Source organism: Neofelis nebulosa, chromosome 13, assembly GCF_028018385.1.
Source record: "Neofelis nebulosa isolate mNeoNeb1 chromosome 13, mNeoNeb1.pri, whole genome shotgun sequence".
Taxonomy (NCBI): Eukaryota; Metazoa; Chordata; class Mammalia; order Carnivora; family Felidae; genus Neofelis; species Neofelis nebulosa.
Genome location: NC_080794.1, coordinates 66,278,626 through 66,298,351, shown reverse-complemented (window position 1 = coordinate 66,298,351; position 19,726 = coordinate 66,278,626). Strand labels below are relative to the sequence as shown.

Sequence of the window (19,726 nt, the reverse complement as noted above, 5' to 3'; positions counted from 1 at the left end):
GCTGCGGGACTCAGCCTAGGGGAGGAGGCCCACTCCCTGGATCTTGCTGACCCCCTCTAGTTGGACCAAGAGCCTGCTGGGCCAGAGTGAGATCCTGACCACCAGGTCATCAGAAGTTAGCCCCTCCATTCCTGTCCCCAGCAAACTCCCAGGAAAGAGAGCACCTCAACTTTTCTAGGGGTCCAAGAGTCTGCTGTCTACAACCACTGAGCAGCCTCAGAAAAGGGTACAAATGAAGTAAACTAGTACTTAAAATAAAACAAGCAAAAAGGCAGACTAAGAAAGCTCAAGTTCTTTTCCATCCTGACAGGATTACCCTAAAAGGTGCTGCAGAAAAAGCAACACTTAAATAAGAGTCCTCAGACAACACAGCTTTTCAGCTGCCCACGCGCCTGAGATTCGCCAGGGCTGACCCCTGCCGACAGTGGCCATCTGAGGCCCGCGGGCCACTAGTCCTCCAACACGGAGCTCTTGGCTTCCACGTATTCCAGGGCCTTCGCCTTCACGGCCTGCACGTCCTTCTCAGTGCCGTGTTGTTTCTCATAGTCTAGGTAGCGCTTGAAGAAGAATTTCATTCGCTTGGGAGCCAGGCTGAGATGAATGACCCGCTCAAAGATGTCCCTGTGAGGAAGAGCAAGGCAGCATTTGCCTGTTGGCCCCGGCCACTCGACTGCTGGCTAGCTGTCACCCACTCGCCCTCTGGCCCTGGAGCCAGGCTGTTTTCCAGCACTCTCACATCTGTCTTTACATTCATTACCATTTTAAAGTCCTAAGGTGTCCATGCGAAGATAGACTGCCACCCTCTTTCTAGATCAAACACCCACAGGCTTGGGCAAGGCACTAGCTCTTTCTGACCTCAATCCATCCATCCCTAATCCTCTCTGCCTTGTGGAGACACAGGCGACAACAGCAAGCCCATGAACATTCTCTATCACCAGAAGCAGGTACAATGAATTACGCAGGAAACCCAAATTTCCTGACTCCCACACCAGGACGAGCCTACCACCCACCCCAGGTTCCAGATACAGAAAAAGAGGTTGCAAAGTGAATGCCACAGGACCTGGTATGTCACGTCAAAGATGTTCTTCAGAGAGTGTAAGAGAACCGGGGATCCTGGAAGCTGACTGTGGGGCTAAAACTTATCCACTTGGCCAACGTCCCCCAATCCCCACAATTAAATCAGCCCCGATCTGTCTTCCCCTCTCACCGGACTTCCTTCTGGCTGCCATGCTTAATGGTCATGTCGATGTAAACCGACCAGACATCAGTGCGCTTTGGGTAGGTGCTCAGTGTGTTCTCAAAAATGGCTTTGGCCCGTTCCGCATCCCCTAGCTGGAACTCCAGCTGGGCAAACTTGGCAATCACATCCACATCTGCAGGGAGAGGACAGCTCAGATACACAAAGCAGACAGACCCCTCACCACAGCACAATGTGCTACATGTCAGACACCGTCTGACCCCTGACTCCCTGCTCCCAGGTTCCAAGATGACAGTTGGGACAGTGGGGCAGTTTAGGGGCAAATACACAGACGGGTACTGATCTATGACTTCGACTGGAGAGTCTCTCTGGGCCCAGTAGGGAGAGGGGGCAGGGGCAACGAAGTTAGCACTAATTGTTTTTTGTTCCTTCATCTTTGAAGTTTAGCATCTGAAATGCAACACACGGTTACGTCCATGAGCATGTAATCAATAGAAAAATAGTTATATGCCCTCCACTAGGCTTTCCCAACACCACACCCCCCTCAGAGAAAACCCCCAATCCCTACGTCCAGATATCAGAGAGCCTAATGTGATCCGGAATCAGGCTGGAAGGTGGGGACGAACACTCACGCTCTTTATTGGGCAGACACTCCAGGGCTCGCTGCATCACACGGTGACTGGCCCCAGCCTGGCCCCTCCGCAGAAGAAAGGCACCATATTTGATCCAGACAGATTTCTCCTGCCTGAATCGCTTCAGCATCCGGTTGTAGAGCTCACCAGCTTCCTGTGGGAAAGAAAAGGTAAGCTACAGAGTGTTATACAACAGAGACAGGCAGCAGCTATGCTCATGAGAGGCTAGACGTAGCCTCCAACTCCAGTCATTGTGCAGGCCCAATTCTAGGTGCCTGAGGGAAGCAGAGAGGTTCACAGAACACATGAAGGAGCCTTACAGGTGGGGAGTCTCCCTATCAATCCTGTGCTGCATGGAAGTCCAAACAGGAGAAGAGAGGTGAGAACAACATGGGGGCACAGGAGAGACAGAAAAGGGACACTCCGCCGAGCTGCTGCCTCGTGGCTGTAAACCCAAGGGATATACACCAGGGGTCAGCTGTCCCTTCACTTCCTTCCACTGCCGGCTGCAGTCCTAAAGTGGAGGGGGGAGGAAATGACTCCGCCCACTTAGAAGCCAAACAACTTAGGGCCCAGATGACACATAGCAAGCCTGTGGCAGGGCTGTATCCAGAATGGGGGAATTCATCCCTGTGACTTCCCTGCTGCCTCTGTGACTCCTAGGAGTTAGTTTCTGAGCAGCTAAGGACCCTCTGGCAGCGGGCCACCCAGATCAGACTCCTACCTGGAATTTCTCTGACTTGGTGTAGATGTCAGCCAGATGGAGAAAGACCTTGAGAGGCTCATTGTACTGCACAGCCCGCTCAAAGACCTTGGTCAGTGACTCCGGAGAGCCGTACATGTTCTCTAGATTCAGCAGAGCCACCCATACATTCAGCTTCTCCTGCTCCTCTCTGGAGAGAAAGTCAGCACATGAGCTCCATCACCTCAGCCCAAGAAAGCCCCCACTACTGCCCAGGGATGCAGACTGGAACTATTTCTTCGTTCCCTGGCTCTATACACATCCTCAGTTTCCAGCCCCTAGTGAGAACCCTGAGAGGCCCAGTCCCCACTGCAGCTCACACAGAAGCAGAACGCCAGCCCCTGACTGTGGGGGTTCCCCTGGCATCTGCCTCCATTCCTAGAAAGGAAGTCCACTAAATCTTAAACTGGCTAGATGTTTGGGCAGGAAGGAGCAGAATCTTCTGGTCTCTCTCTCCAAACTAAGAGAATGAAGCAAAGGATCACCATCCCTCCTCTTAGCTGTCAGAAAACTCACTCTACCCTGTGCCTGGAAATGGTCACCGAGAGTGTCCACACCCAGGTATGTGGAGTTATTTCCCCTGTTCTACTTCTGCTCCAAGTTAGGTCCCTTATTTCAGTGTAGGGACTCCTGTAAACCCTTAGCCACTTCAGTGAAGGAGACTATAAAATATTAATGAGCAGATCTGTTCCACAGATGGCGCAGCAATGAGACAAAGCCTGGGAACCCATGGGTGCGGGTGGCGGGCACCCAAACTGTTGTCGGCCTGCCGAAGAGGAAATGACCCACAGGCGGCAAGCTCTGTGGCCGGCGGAGACACAGCCCTCCCTTTCAAGAGCCACCCCCCCACCAAAGCAGGAGGACAAGGCCAAGACCTGAAGGAAATGGTCTTGAGAGCCCTCTCAGCCACGGCCCGGGCCTTCTCGATCTCTGTGGCCTGCAGGTGGAAGGCCATGTACTGCAGCCACAGGATGGAGCTGTTGGGGGAGCTCAGCAAGAGTCGGTCAAAATCATCTGCGGACTCTGGCTGTCGCCCGGGATCCATCAGTGCCTCCTCAATGCGGGACAGCTCTTTCTCTGCCTTCTGCTTCTCCAACATCCTTTCCTTCTTGCTCCTCTTCTGCTACAGAAGGCACAAAAGTTAGTGAGTAATCTGCTCCCCAGACCCTTGCAGAGGTCTGCAGTTGAAGCCAAGAGTTGGCAGGGCGGTCAGTGAGCTCTGTAAATACTCCCCGGCCTGAGATTGCCCCGCCCTGCCAGGAGGGACACCCAGGCCAGGAGAGAGCAAAGAGAGACTAGCACCAAGGGGTCCCCTGCAAAATACGACACCGTGGACTGCTGTGGCTTGTCGTCCTCCTCACTGTCTGAGCTCTCTCCTCGAGGTGGTAAGGCCGGGGTCAGAGAGTCTAGCCCCACATCCCAAATGAAACCGGAGGACAGCTGTAGCCGGGGCACTTCTGCTGGCCTGGTTGGCTTCCCCTGAAGGAGCACAAGAGGTGTGTGAGGAAAGCACTCAGCTCGGGCTGCACCCTGTTCTGACCCCATCCCACCTGGAGGAGCAGGGGCTCCCACCAGGCCCAGAGACCCTTGCTCCCTCCCAGGGCCAGGCTAGGCCCGCTCCACTGGAGAAACCATAGTAGTGATGTGAAAGCTTTTCTTGTAAATAGATTTATTTAGGCAATGAGCTTTTAAGACATATGTCTGCAAAAAACCAAAAAACAAGAAAACAATCCACCACCACCAGCAGCATACATATGGATACATATATACACATCTGTGTATAAAGTGCCATACACGTGTAAGGAGATAGTAGAGACAAGACAGAGATATGAGAAGCGTTCCGGGGTGTAGGGATGTTAGTACCTACAGTCTGGGCAGCCCTTCCTCAGTCCTAATGGTACTGTCCCCATCTTTCAGAAGGGGATGCAGGTTCAGGAAAGGTTAAGCCTCCCCTTTATCTGCCCATCCCACTAATTTAATTCAGCTCCACTCAATAAATACTGATGAGAATTTCTTTTATGCAGCCCACTCCTTGGATAAAGCAGTGGCCCCACCTGGTCATATTTTACAAGAAGTGAGAGAAGAGGGTGGGCCAGAAACTGCCTAGCTCGGAGGCAGGAGACCAAGGGCTTCCCTCCCCAGGGCTGCCTCCTCTCTCCATCAATGTTGACCCTCACCTTGGGCAGCACACTCCTCTCTTCCACCTCCTCTTCCCCTTCCCGATAATACACTTCAACACCACTGTCGTCTTCCTCTGACGGAGCAGCTTTCTTCTGCTTCTTCTTCACTCCTTCCTGAGATGACAAGAGGGAAAGATGGCGAGTCACCCTTCCCGCCCAGGGGAACCCGCTGGCGGCCTGGGGCAACGCCCCCTCCTCTGCCCCTGTTGGCACCACCCAGCGCCCGGCTCCAAACTCACACTGCTCTCGGTCTAAGAGAAGGCCACGTGGCGTCTGGCTGGCTCTGAAATGCTCTCCTGTGCCCGTGAGGGAGGCCATCCTCCCTGAGGGACGTACCTGTTCACTTGCAGGCTCCCGGCGTGGCCGCTTGCCCTGCTTCTTGGCCTGCGGTTTCTGGGACTCGCTCTTCTCCTTGCCAGGCGGCCGCACTGCCTCCTGCCCTTCCTCGTTCTTCTTCCCCTTCCTTTTCTGATTCTTCTTCTTCTGCTCTTCTTCTCCTTTGTGCTCTTGCTCCTCTGCCTCCATTTTCCTCTCCTCTTGCTTTAGAAGTGGCAGTCCTAGGGAGGCGGGAAACACGTCCGGCTTCCCAGTGTCACCGGGGAGGAATGAAAGCTCTACCAGGTTCTTGTGGCGGTTCAGGCTACAACAAGGAGGGAGGACAATGAGGACAACAGAGGACAGCGGGCTCGGCAAACAGCCCAGGCCTTTCTCTCCTGATCAGTCCAGTTTTCCGGGCCCTGTCCTACCTACTTGCAATCCGTTCAGTATTCTTTGGAATGACCTGTGCCTTTTACCATGCTGAATAGTAAAACACAGGGGGCAGCTCTGATGTCCCCTTACTCTGTCCCCAACAAGTGCCGATGCAGAAAAAAGTCTCCACGTCAACTTCTAGGAGCTGAGGCTGGGGCGGAAGTAGAAGGCTCCAAACAATGGGATTTTGTTCAGCTGAACATTGCACCAACACTACCTGAGGCGTTAAGTCTAGTTTACCTCTTGAATCTCCTCCCAGGGCTCCTCGGAAAAGAGGGCGACGGGGGTGGGGAAGACACCTACCTCAGGACCTTGGCTGTAAGCAGCTTCCCTTCCGGGAGGTATCTGTTATAAAGGGCTTTCTTGGACGGGCTGTACTGGGAGACATGTGGGTATTGGGCCCAACCCACAACAGAGGGGCCGAGGCTGACAGGAGAGAGACAAGAGTTGTGTGGTCACAGGGGTGCCTGGGTGGCTCAGTCAGTTAAGCATCGGCTCTTGATTTCGGCTCAGGTCATGATCTCACAGTTTGTGAGATCATGGCCTGCACTGGGCTCTGTGCTGAAAAGCATGGAGCCTGCTTGGGATTCTGTCTCCCTCTCTCTCTGCCCCTCCCTGCTCACACACTCTCTCTCAAATATAAATAAGCATTTTTAAAACATTAAAAATAAATTAAAAAAGAAAAAAAAGAGTCCTGTGGTCATAAATACAAGAGAGTCCCAGCCTAGCCTAGTGCCTCCACTTTCCTAGGGACCCAAGTTGTGACAAGGATTTATGACACACTCAAGTTCCTGGCATTCACAAGGATAAAAAGAGCTCTGTAAACTAGAAAAAACTATCAGGCATAAATGAAGATGGGACCGAAGGGCATTTTCCATCCCACACCAGAGCACCAAAATGCATCTATCACGAATGGCCAGAGGAGATGAAAATGGGGAAATCGTAGCACAGAACGCTGTGCTATCTGTGGTTGTGAACGTCATGTGATTTCACTGAACAGTTACAAATCACCATCAAACACCAAACCAAAGAAAAACCAAATGAACTGAAAACTGAAATTGGATATGCCATGCTCTTTGGTGTCCAAAACACCAGTAAGAATAATTCAAAACGCTTTTAAAAGTATAAAACATCTCAGAATTTACAAACTGGTGGGAACTCATTGACTCCCCTTCCTTCATATTGTCTCCAGAGGAGGTGACCAAGGACCACCACAGACCACGGACCAGCACAGGCCGGGGAGGGCATCGTGTTTGGCCCACGCCCCCACGCTCCACCTCACTCACCCAAAGAGCACACCGTGCGGCTGGACAGACTTCACATAGCCCCTCAGGAGCTGCCCTTCCTGAATATCCTGGATGGAGTTAATCTCAGCATCAGTTATTTTGCTCTTCGTCTCCGGGTTTGTCCTAAGAATGAAAGGCTTATTATGTACACATACCTCAACCCTCCCTTCCCCATCCACTCCCAACTCACTTGTGATAATCAAACTCTACATCCAAGAATATAACTCTGGACCTGACTGTAGGATATGACAACCTCAGAGCCCAGCCCCACTCTCTCCTGAAGTCCTGTCAGCCTTGGCCTCTGAAACATCCATTTCTAACCATGGAACGAGCTGACTTCAGGCCAATCCACTTCACGACATGCCACTAACTACGGAACCCTGGGAACCAGATCATCTTCCCTTTCCAGGGCCACTGTGTGGCCACCTTGAATACCACATTCAGATGTCTGAACCTTGCCCTGGGCGGCAAGAGTCTGAGCAGACACGTTCTTGTGGCAATGTGAATGGCCACAGCTTTTCTGGGTAAAGATGGGGCAAGGTAGAAAGTGCACAAGCAGAGAAGAAAGGGGGGAAGCTCAAAGTTCTGTGCAGCCTTTCCTCAGTGCCTTCCTTGTCTCCACCACAGACACTCACCTAGACGATCGCAGCGACAGAGTCAATACATGGTCTGTAGCAGACAGGACGTAACACCTGGAATGAGAGCAAAAAGAGATGTTGACTTTTCAGCATCCCAGGAAACAGCAGAGGGACTCAGCCTCCTCTCCACAAGGCTGACCAACAAGCAAGAGTGAGGGGACATGACACCTGGGCTCTGTTCTTCATTCTGTCAAGAACGTACTGAGGGACTCTGCACAAGTCACCTCCCTGAGCCTCAGTTTACTAGTCAATCACTACCTACTCTTCTTGCTCAACAAAGGTGCTGGGAGTAGAAAATGAGAGGGGGCATGGAGCCCTTAGGAAGAGACACAGAGCCATGTGGTGGGTACTCAGGAGGTGTCACCAGCCTGACTCTGGGTCCTGGCAGTGTGCAATCTCAGCCACTAACCACCGGAAACCATGACCTGTGACGACCTAGGTGTTAGGGCAGGATCACGGCAGCAGATCAGAGGATAACAGATCAGTGAGTCCTAAGCAGGGGAGGCTTCCAGGAGGGAAAGCAGAGTTTACTCCTTGGTTAAGGTTTCCAAACTTCGTTCATTGAAAACAGCACTTAGCAACCCAAAGTTGCAATTTCAAAATATAGAATCTTAGCAGTAGAAAGGATCTCAGCAACAGTCCAAAGTTTTCCCATGACACACACCTGCCTCCTAGCCCACAGCATCCTCATTCCCAAAGCAGGGGGGACCTTGAGGGATCATCTACATTTAGGCAATTAATTTATTATCCACATGGGACAGATAAATCACAACTGAACGTGACTCACAGGTTTGGCTACAATAAAATGTATTAAAATTAAATACTTTGCTAAAAGTCACATCTGCATTTTTTAAAAATGTTTATTTATTTGAGGGGGTGCAGAGAAAGAGGGAGACACAGAATCCAAAGCAGGCTCCAGGCTCTGAGCTGTCAGCACAGAGCCCGACGTGGGACTCAAACCCATGAACGGTGAGATCGTGACCCGAGCTGAAGTCGGACACTTAACCACCTGAACCACCCAGGCACTGCCACACCTGCATTTGTAAGCCCAAGAGGCAAAGCAGAGATGACCCTGGATTTCTCATTCCTTTTCTTTTCCTAGGCCCTGGTTATCTCTATGCTGTTTAGCTCAGATAAGTGGTTGTGAATTTATTATGCAGGTGCTAGGGGCTGGCACACCTGAGGTGGGAAAGAGCATTATGACTTTCCAGCCCGTCTCCTCAAGGCCTCTGCTCCACTGTTAGTCAACTTGGAGTCTCAGAAGTCTGTACTATGTCAGGCCGAAGTCCGCCTCTTCAATGCTAATTTATTCGCCCTATCAAATGACTTTAAAACTCTGAACCAGGCTCATTTTAGTGCACAAAAAATACCCCATAAAGCAGCTCCCATCTGCAAAAGGTTACTATCTTTCTGCAGAGAACACCTATAGATCAATTTTTTCTCATTAAAAAGATGAATGCTTCAATAGGAAAACAAGCAAGCCACTTGGACAAGCAAAGAAAGCCAACCAAGAGGGAAAATGACAGTAGGAGAACTGCACACCAAAATGAGAGATCAATTTTTGCCTAGTCAATGGCTGAGACTAAATATCAAGAATAGCCAGTTTTGACAGGGATGTAAGAAATAGTCATATTTATTGTTAACAGGAATGTCAATGAGCACAGTCTTTTCAGAGAGCATTTTGGCAAAATGTATAACATTGTTTGGCCCATTAATTTTACTTTTGGGAATTTACTTCACAGATATACTTGTGTTCGTGTCCAAACATATGCACAAAGATATTCACTTCAACATTACATCCATCAACAGAGGTTTAGATAATGACTAAAGAAAGAAAGAAAGACCAAGAAATGTTAAAAATAAGGTAAAAGAACAAAGTAAATTTAGATATACTAGCACAGGAAAAGAAAAAAGTCCACGATAAACTGCTATGAGAGAACAAGCAAGTTGCAGACTATATATCAAATGAAATTCTATTATTACATAGAAGAAAATTATACCTACAAAGTCCTGAAGAATAGAGACCAAGGTGTATAATGGTGAAAAGTGGTGGAAAAAGAGGGGAGCATCAGAACTTTTCTTCTTTGGGGCACCTCGGTTGAGCGTCTGACTTTGGCTCAGGTCATGATCTCACATTTCATGAGTTCGAGCCCCACATCAGGCTCTCCGCTGTCAGCACAGGGCCTGCTTCGATCCTCTGTCCCTCTCACTCTGTTCCTGCCCCACTTGCACTCTCTCAAAACAAAACTTGTCTTTTTTTTCATACTATTTTTTCTGGTACAAAATCACCTATCACATCTATACTTTCTTTCTGTCTTTTTTTTTTTTTAAAGAGAGAAAGCAAATGAGTGGGCAAACTGGGGAGAGGGGCAGTGGGGGGGGGGGGGTGGCAGAGTGAGAGAGAGAGAGAGAGAGAGGAAGAATCTTAAGTAGCCTCTGCACTGGGCTCGGAGCCTGACACAGCCCCTGAGCCAAAATCGAGTTCAGACAGTTAACCAACTAAGCCACCTAGATACCCCTCACATCTATATTTTTAAAAAAGAGAAATTTAGGGGTGCCCAGATGGCTCAGTTGGGTAAGCGTCCAACTTTGGCTCAGGTCATGATCTTGTGGTTCGTGAGTTCAAGCCCTACATTGGGCTCTGTGCTATAGCTCAGAGCCTGGAGCCTACTTCAGATTCTGTGTCTCCCTCTCCCTGTCCCCCTCCTCCAGTCACACTCTCTCTTCCTCTCTCAAAAATAAATAAACATTAAAAATAAGTAAATATAAACGTAAAAATTAAAAAAAGAAATCTATAACCCCACATAGAGCTGAAAAGGGAAAAAACACAAAAAATTTGGCCTACCTGACAACCTTCTGGGGGATGAAGTCTTCCAGGGGCATCTCTGAGTAGGAGTCACTCACGTGAAATATACTAACAGTTCCCATCTTCCCAAAGGGGAAGGAGACAGTCAGCCCCTCCTTGGGAGTCACCTTCACCACTCGGCCCATGGCCACTTCCCCTTTCTCAAGCTTGTGAGGACCTGGTAGGAGAATGAACCAGATTCAGGGAAGAGAAAGTGAGCCAAGAAAGAAGGTGGAATGCTGGCCAACCACAGGCTGGGTGGACCAGAATGATCACGAAGACCCACATTACCATGCCATGTAGTCAGGAATCCCAGGGCCATGTGGTAGACAACCCTTCCTGAGACACTTGAGAAAACCAACTCTGTTGGTAAAGGTGACTCAGACAGTAGCAGAGTGACACAGGCCAAAGAACAAAGCCTCAAGAGAAAAAGTGTTCCCAGAAGGCACATACTACACTGGGCTTTCTGAGGACCCCAATACCTGAGACATCCTTAAACCCGGACACTACCTGACGACTCTTTCCCACTCCTTTCTACCCCCTCCCTTCCCTGACCAGGCATTCATCACCACACCTATAAGGGAGAGACACAAGAAGGCCTTGGAAGAATCTGGGCCAACCACTGTAGCCTTCAGGGCCTGGCCAATCCGGAACTTCTTATCTGGATGTTTCAGAACCTGGAAGGACAAGAAAAGTCCTTTCATGTTTAAAGAGAGGTCTGTCATTTATCTAAAACTACTGTCAGTTATCCAAAACTACAGCACTTAAGTCTCTATATCAAGTATCTCCCAAACCATTCCCTGAATAAGTACATGGTTTCCTGTACCCACTGCAAACATATACCAGACTCTGAGTCGAGCTTAGGGAGCCTGGGTTTCCTCTCCAGGGATCTCAAGCACACTGACCTTGAAGCTGAGAGAAGTGAGCAACAAGGGAATCCTCCCCCGGATGTCTGGAGCAATCTCCACCTCAAGCCATTTCTTAACCACGTTGTACTAGAGAAAAAAAACAGGAAGGGAAATGGAATGGGATGGGATGGGATGGATATAAACATCTCTTTTCCCTTCATTAAAACACAGACTCTCCTAAAATCACAGGGTTGAAGGGGCCCTGTTCCCAAGGGACAGGAATCCAACCTCTACACCCCACTGCCTTTGCCATTCTCTCACTTCTCAGGCTTCACTCAGAGTCTAGCTCTGAGCCTTTGCTAGGCTAGCTGACCATGCATCCCTCCTGGTGCCTCAGTTGATAAGAAGGCTAAAATGACCTCAGAGATGGCTTTAAGCAGCAGGAACAATTCCAGTGACCGCTGCAGCCTTCTCCAAGCTCAGCTGTGCCCAATAACGGTTAATCCTCTCCAGGGCTCAACACGTGATTTCTTTTTATTTTTTAATTTTTAACATTTATTTATTTTTGAGAGAGAGAGAGCGAGCGAGCACCAGTGGGAGGAGGGACAGAGAGAAGGAGACACAGAATCCCAAGTAGCCTCCATGCTGCCAGCACAGAGCCCAACACGGGCCCTGACCCCACAGACCACAAGATCATAACCTGAGCCAAAATCAAGAGCCAGACAGTCAGCCAACTAAGCCACCAAGTGCCCCTAAATCAATTTAAATTTTGATCCTTCGCTGTTTATAGGGTCCTGCCCTAAACACAGACCCCCAATTTTCTAAGTCAATTCAACAAGACATTTATCAAGCAACCACTATATACATGGCATCACAGTGATAAATAAAAACCAAACCCCACCTTCAAGATTAGAGTCTACAAAGAGTAAGTCAAATAAATATGCAAAGAACCAGAGCAACAGAAATATGCTATAGGAATAAATAGAAGAACGAGTAATATGGGGAGATTATCTGTGCTGGGCCATAAAGGGTTGTAGGAAGAGAGGGTACTCTGGGTAAAGACAAGAAGGGAAAAAGGAGGTTTCCAGGGTGACTGGAACACAAGGTATATGAGGTCAGATTATGAAGAGCCTTAAGTACACCTCTAAGGCTTGGGGGTTGATGAACCCCACCTACAGACAATAGGTAACTATAGGGATCAAGCATCAGTGACATGCCCAGCTAGAATGCTTATGAAAGAAGAATCTGGCAGCAATGAAGAGGAGCTATCCCTCAAGGTCAAGCCCCATCCAACTTTTTTTCTGATACATCCCAACCGCTACAGTTTTCACTATCTCTTCCTTTCTTAAACTCCTGTTCCACTTGGGATTAGAACACATAATCTGGCACCCAGGTATGCATTATTTTGCATTGCACTTGAACTTTATCAAAGGCAAGCATCTAGAATCCAACGGCACATTCACTTTAAATCTTGCTCTATATTGCTCTTTCCCTTTTGTACAATTAATCTATAAACATGCTGAATTGTGAGTTGCTTGCTAATTGTTTCATGTTTAGCTCCTCCATTAGGGCTTCTGGTCTTCCACAAACCGGCATGGTAGCAAACAGACTCAAATGTCTAGTGCTAATGGCCTTTGTCTCCAGCTCCTCCCCCACTTTCTTCTGAAAGAAGGAAGCATCACACTGCAAGGTGTGCACTACTCACCTTCTTCAAGAAGCAAATCACGGTCTGTCCAGCCTGGTACTGTTTAATCTTCTCCAAGGGGCTGACAGTGTGAGTGTTGAGAGCAGTGCAGCCATCCTTCTCCAGCTCACTGTTTGTAGAAAAGCAATGGAAACAGTGGGCCAACCTCTGGATAAGGCTTCTAGCTTGAAACCAGCTCCCCCAAATGGCCATGGATTGACTGTACCCCCTCATTCATGCCCACCTCCCACACTCCCACTTCCCTCCTCCAAGGAGAATGTTCATAATACCTGCACGAGAGATAATCTTTTCCATTTCGCTCACCTAGGTACGAACAAGCTATAAAGTAGTAGCCTACAATAACCTTTACAAATTTAGGAAACAAAATTGTTTTACTTCTTTCACAATACTTTAGCTATTGCTTTATAGTTTGCAGAACTGCTCTGTCAAATAATCTCTCACTGAATTGTGACAACAATCTTATGTGTGAATTAGGCAGGGTAGATATTCTTGAACTCATTTTATGCTCTTGAACCAGGAGTTGAAATCAGGGCTCTGACTCAAAAGTCCAGGGCTCCGTCCCCTATGCTACTTTGCCATTATCATTGTCTTGATTCTTTTTCTTCTCAGGAAAGCAATAAGGGGAAGTGGCTATCAGCCCACAAATCACTTCAAAGATATCACAGAACTCCCAACTCAAGTAATTTCTAAAACAAAACCAAACTTATCAATAAGACGGTACAAATAATACTGGTAAAACTGTAACATATAACAGGCACTGGTGACTATAGAAAAATGGAAACCTTCATATACCAATAAAAATTACAAATGCATCGGGGCGCCTGGGTGGCGCAGTCGGTTAAGCGTCCGACTTCAGCCAGGTCACGATCTCACGGTCCGTGAGTTCGAGCCCCGCGTCAGGCTCTGGGCCGATGGCTCGGAGCCTGGAGCCTGTTTCCAATTCTGTGTCTCCCTCTCTCTCTGCCCCTCCCCCGTTCATGCTCTGTCTCTCTCTGTCCCAAAAATAAATAAAAAACGTTGAAAAAAAAAATTTTTAAAAAATAAAAAATAAAAAAAATTACAAATGCATATACTTTATGATCCATTAATTCTACCCTACAGAAATCCTGGTACAGATGCCCAGTAGAATGAGTTCAAAGATGTCCACTGTGGCATTATTTATAAAAGAGAAAAACTGGGAACAACCTTAAATGTCCCCCATCAGATGGCGAACATACAGAGTTGAGCCCATTCATACGATGGGCCGCTATTTTCACTACACGCACAAGAGCAGATCTCAAAGACAAAATTTGGAGAGGAAAAAACAAGTTGTAAAATATTAAGTACAGCATGACATTTATGTAAAATGTGAAAACCACACAAAATAATTTTATAAATATATGTATGTATATGTGTACATATAATTGAAATACAAAGAAGTTGGATATGTACCAAATTAATAATGGGGAATCCATTTTCTGAGGGTGCAGAGAGAAGCCTCAGGAAGGGAACATCTGTAGAATGTTACTTCTTAAAACACACACACACACACGCACACATACAGAAAATCTGTGTGCCTGGCACTGTAATAGACAATTTATATACGTTATCATAATGCTCATATGGTAGAATGAAAAAGCTTATTCCCTGAACAGATGCCACTGGAATGTCTCTGTTATTGGCTAAATTGTGTCACTCCCACCTCCAAGTTCATATGTTGACATGCTAACCCTCAGTATCTCAGAACATGAATGCATTTGGAGATCAGGAACTTAAAGGGGTGATTAAGGTAAATATGAATGTCAGGATGGGCCATAATCCAGTCTGACTGGAGTCCTTATAGGAGGATTAGCCTACAATGCAACGACAATAAAACCTCATTAAAAACTGGACTTGAATAGACATTTCTCCAAAGAACATATTAAAAAAAAAAAAAATGACCAACAAGCATAGGCCAAGGCACTTCACATCACTAACCATCTGGGAAATAATCACCACAGTGAGATTATCACCTCGCACCTGTAAGGATGGCCATTATCAAATACACGGAACACAAGTGTTGGCAGGGATGTGGAAAAAAGGGAATCCTTCCCTGCACACAGCTGCCAGAACTACAGAATGATACAGCTGCTATGGAAAACGGCATGGAAGTTCCTCAAAAAATTAAAAACCACCATATGATCCAGCATTCCCACTTCTGGGTATATATCCAAAACAGGATCTCAAAACAGATACTTGTACACCCATGCTGACTGTAGTGTTAGCCAAGATGTGGAAGGAGCCTAAATGCCTGTTTACAGATGTATGAAGAAAATGTGGCCTACACATACGTGCATTATTAATCAGCCTTAGAAAAGGACAATCTGCTATATGCAACAACATGGATGAACTTTTAGAACGTTATGCCAGTCAGAAGGACTGGCCATGACTCCACTTACATGAGTTATCTAAGTAATCAAACTCAAAGAAACAGAAAGTAGAATGTTGGCTGCCAGAGGTGGGGGGTGGGGGAGGGTAGGGATAAATGGAGAGTGGTTCAATGGGTATAGAGTTTCGGCCATGCAAGATGAAAAAGTTCTGGAGATCTGTTCCACAATAATGTGCACATAGTTAACAAAACTGTGATGCACACTTAAGAACTGTTAGGAGGGTAAATTTATGTTTTGTGTTTTTAGCACAATAAAAAAAAAAAAAAAGAAAGAAAAAAGAAAAAGGGAAGAGATTAGAACACAGATATCTACAAAAAGAATACCACATAAAGACACTGGAAGAAGACAGCCATCTGCAAGCCAAGGAGGGAAGACTCAGAAGAACCAACCCTTGTTAATTAAACATATCTACCCTTAGCTTGAATACATTACTTGACCTCAACTTTTCATTAAACAAGGTATACACCACAGGTGAAGATCTGGCAGACTGAAACGACCAATATGGTGAAGTCTCTGTTCTCACAACAAAGACTAGAAAAGGACACGATCAAAATCTACAAAACTAAAGTAACCACAGAGTAAACAAATAGGAATGTGTGCATCCAACAACTCTCATTATTCTGGAACTAAGGGGCTTTACTTTGAAGTTCCAAGAATGTTGTTAGCACCTCGAACTCAATGTTCCAGGAATATCTGCCTATCTCAGGCAAGCCTTCCGAGAAATATTCCACTTCTATTCTGATACCTTCAGGACACTGACCAAACATTACTCCCTGACAACAGAATACTACTCAGCCATAAAAAAGAATGACATCTTGCCATTTGTGACAACATGGAAAGACCTAGAGAGTATTACACTAAATAATAGACAAATAACTCATGGTTTAACTTCTACGTGGAATCTAAAAAACAAATGAATAAACAAAAAAACAGAAATAGACCCATAAATGCAGGGAACTGATGGATGCCAGAGGGGAAGTGGGTGGCAAGATGGGCAAAATGGGTGAAGGGGAGTGGGAGATATAAGCTTCCAACTATAGAATTAGTAAGTCACAGTGATGAAAGGTACAGCATAGGAAATGTAATCAATGGTATTGTAACAGCATTTTATGGTAGCTACACTGGTGAGCATAGCATTAAATATAGATTTATCCAATCACTATGTTGTACACCTGGAACTAATGTAACATTGTGTGTCAGCTATAATTAAAAACAAAAAAACAAAACCTTACCCCCTAAAAGTTACTAAAGAGGCTCTTCTATAATATCCCCAGGCACTTAAGATTTACAACCTGTGTGGATCCCAGGGCTGACTTTGAAGAGCCATTCTCTCAGTCATGTGTATCTAGCTTCATTCATTGATGACCCATTAATTTTAGGAGGCTGAGTTTTTAATGGAGGAAGCAGAAGCAGATAGATCCATGGGTCCAAATGCTTAAGATCCTCAGGAAAAAATGATCCCAAACTGGATCCAACACTAAATGGAACTAGTATTCCTCCACACAGAATCCCTCATTGAACACCCCTCTACAAAATCCACTAGAACATGACTTAAAATGCCAGTCACCAAGCAGTAGTCTCTACACTCAAAGAACAGGTATTCTTGGTTACATGTTTTTTATTCTGGGAATTGCTGAGTTTTAGAAAGTTGGGTTTAGAGTAAAAATGCTTCTTTTTGTTACATGTTGACAAACAGAACTGCAGCCAGTCTTTTAAATCCTAAGTATAGCTTCTACATTAAGTTTCATATAATTCTTCTAGCCCTATGAGAGCCAAATATCCCTACTAGAGAAGTAAGACAACATGGACAGAGAGAGGCAAAAAAAGCCACAACACTGGCAGAATCTAGACTAGAACTCAGGTTCCTAACTCCAAAGCCCCACACTCTTTCCACGAGCCCATGCTGCTGGGGTTCCCTCACCTTGGCCGGACACTCAGCTCCGGAATGGTTCGAATAAATCTGGGATGACTTATTGGGAGAAACCTGGAGGAAGAAATAAGGTCAAATCATTTCTCTTATGCTCTGTACCACCATAATCTGCACATCAGAATTTCTCTACTCCCATGAAACTGAGCTTAAAAACCACCTGGTTCCACTGCCATATCACCTCCTGGGGACGTGTCAGGCCTGAGGGTTTCCATTCTTATCCTCTGCAGTAAATGTTAAGGAGCTGGCTCATCTAATCTTTTATTATTGTCTTATTAAACCCTTATTTCCTTACAGACTACATAGTCCAACTCTTTCACTCTGAAGGTAAGGAAATTGAGGTCTAGAAAGAATAGTTACTGAAATTAATAGGCAAATTATAGACCAGACTTTGAATTATTCTTCTTTTCTTATTATAACAAGGATTTCTACTGCAGTAACAATATCACATGTAGATTTAAAGAAAATGAGTGTAATTAAGGCACGCAGTGGAGAATGAATGATAATAACCTCTGATGTATACTGAGCAATAGCTATGTCAGGCAACCTGCTTGGCATACTGCATCCCAGATGTTCTTTTAGCTCTGCAAAAAAGGTACTAACCGCTTATACTCTCATTTTACAAATTAGGAAAATAAAAGTTAAGTAACAACTTAAGTCATCGTCACACAATTTTAAGTGGCAGGTGTGAAATGCAAACCCAGGTCTCACTTTAAATCAATGCTCTAACCATTACACCATATGCCTTTTTAAAAAAAAAAAGGGGGGGGGGAGACAAAAAGATTCTTTTGGTGAACATTTCTGTTAATTAGAAGAAAGTCTGATCCATGCACAACTTTTTGGAACCTGCTCAGTGCCCACAATTACAACAGTCTCCCCTCAAAGACAGCCCATCCCCCAAAGCCTCCATACTTGAATGTTTTCATGTCTCGCCCACCAATCACTCGGGCAGTGACCGTCTTCCCAACTTTCAGCTTGGCAGTAGGAGATGTGCCCACTGGAACATCATCTAGAATGTGGGAGGCATGAATACAGCCAATGATGCCGTCTTCCAGGGTCACAACCACATGAGTGGGTTTAATGGATTTGACAGTCCCTGTGACCATGTCCCCAATGGACAAGGTGTGCTTCTTCACAGCACCCACCACCAGAGCTGGATCTGCTTCCTCGTCTTCATCGACTGTCTCAGAGTCCTTCCGGGTCTGTCTCACAGTCCTCTTAGTAGCTGGCCCCTCAACAGCCAAAAGAAAACCAGTCACTCCTGGTTCTGTGGTCTTGAGGGTTAGGGAGACACCCTGTCCCACCTGCAACTTCTCTGAGTCAAAGCGGAAGGTGTCATTGAGGTGAGTGGTCAGGGAGAAGGCTGCCAGGTGGCCAGTCTCTACCAAGGAGGCGACAGCAAAGGACTCCTCCAAGTGCTGCACGATCGCCTGGTGCTCACTGCCTTTCTTCAGCTGGAAAACAGAAAAAAACCACCATCCCTGCTTCTTATGGGGCACAAGTGCTCAGTCATCACTCACTGGGCAGTGCGGGGCTGGGGAAGCCCTCTTGATCCCAGGGGAGCCAGGCCTAGTGCAAGTTGTAACAAACTAGCTTTCACTTCCTCGACCTAGCCTCCCCTCCTGTTACTGAGGTGGCCTGACTAAACTCAAGGCACTAAATCAGAATCCTGGGGACTTAGATTTGTTTTGAATTCAGATTCCTAGGTCCTATCCTAGAACTAGTGAAATCAGAATTTTAGAAGTTACTGAGGTGATTCTAAGCATAGCCGGGTGCCCCCTAATGGTTCTCCAGCTTGAAGATGCTGTGTTCCTGACTTTCATTATTCCACAGCATCCCATCCAATTTGTTCACCTTTTCAACCATTCACCAGAGGCATTCCTGAGAGCTTATTGTGTGCAAGGCATTTAGCCTACCTTTCCCCAAAATCCAACCTGTGCTCACGCCCTTATATGCACCAGCTTCACTTAGATAAATTAGGGACCTGCTAGAAAACTTAGTGAGGGATTAACTTTGTTTCTTTTTCTGTTTTCCCAAGTCTTAATTATAGGCAACCAGACATTAACAATCATTATGCATGTAATTCTCTCTACCATACCCTACACAATTAGATGCTTAAGAAGTACTTTAAATGATGACCAGATATATATATCATCCAGAGGGAAATACTACAAATGTTGAGATTTCCCTCAAACCCATTCTTCTCTCACACAAAAGTGTACAGGAGAGGGTGTAGATGAACAGCCTAGAGGTCAGAAGCACCCACAGACATGTTCTGTTTGGTTCATATGTTTTAAAAAACACAGTTTCCAATGTTTCCCACATTTATTTCAAATAAAAATCAAATTCTGCCTTCTCTTAAAAATCAGATGCAGCAACCCTAGATGCAGATGTTCCTGCTTAGCCACGAGTCTAAGTCATCTCTGCCCCTCTATGGGCTTCTCGTGCCCACTTCAACTCGTTTATGTGATCTACCTGGCCCTGAAGACTGGGTGACCACATAATTTATCACTGGAACCAGAGGGCAAGTCAGTGCTATTAATAACCACACCAAGAGGTATAACCAT

General features: G+C 46.4%; 1 protein-coding gene across 2 annotated transcripts in view; it reads right to left on the bottom strand.

Annotated features, from left to right (window-relative positions):
- Positions 1-277: 277 nt before the first annotated feature.
- Positions 278-19,726, bottom strand: part of PDCD11 (programmed cell death 11) — a 44,475-nt gene continuing 25,026 nt past the window's right edge. The window contains exons 20-36 of one of the 2 annotated variants that reach the window (XM_058697651.1): positions 18,072-18,613; positions 17,154-17,216; positions 12,825-12,933; positions 11,177-11,266; positions 10,846-10,948; positions 10,272-10,449; positions 7,424-7,480; positions 6,789-6,911; positions 5,806-5,928; positions 5,089-5,392; positions 4,750-4,866; positions 3,902-4,051; positions 3,448-3,692; positions 2,555-2,723; positions 1,831-1,984; positions 1,208-1,373; positions 278-621 (exon numbers count right to left, since the gene is read on the bottom strand). In XM_058697651.1, coding sequence (XP_058553634.1) covers positions 450-621; positions 1,208-1,373; positions 1,831-1,984; positions 2,555-2,723; positions 3,448-3,692; positions 3,902-4,051; positions 4,750-4,866; positions 5,089-5,392; positions 5,806-5,928; positions 6,789-6,911; positions 7,424-7,480; positions 10,272-10,449; positions 10,846-10,948; positions 11,177-11,266; positions 12,825-12,933; positions 17,154-17,216; positions 18,072-18,613 — 2,865 coding nt within the window. In that variant the 3' untranslated portion in view covers positions 278-449. Of the gene's footprint in view, positions 622-1,207; positions 1,374-1,830; positions 1,985-2,554; positions 2,724-3,447; positions 3,696-3,901; positions 4,052-4,749; positions 4,867-5,088; positions 5,393-5,805; positions 5,929-6,788; positions 6,912-7,423; positions 7,481-10,271; positions 10,450-10,845; positions 10,949-11,176; positions 11,267-12,824; positions 12,934-17,153; positions 17,217-18,071; positions 18,614-19,726 lie in introns of both variants that reach the window. The other variant, XM_058697650.1, reaches the window with a different exon arrangement.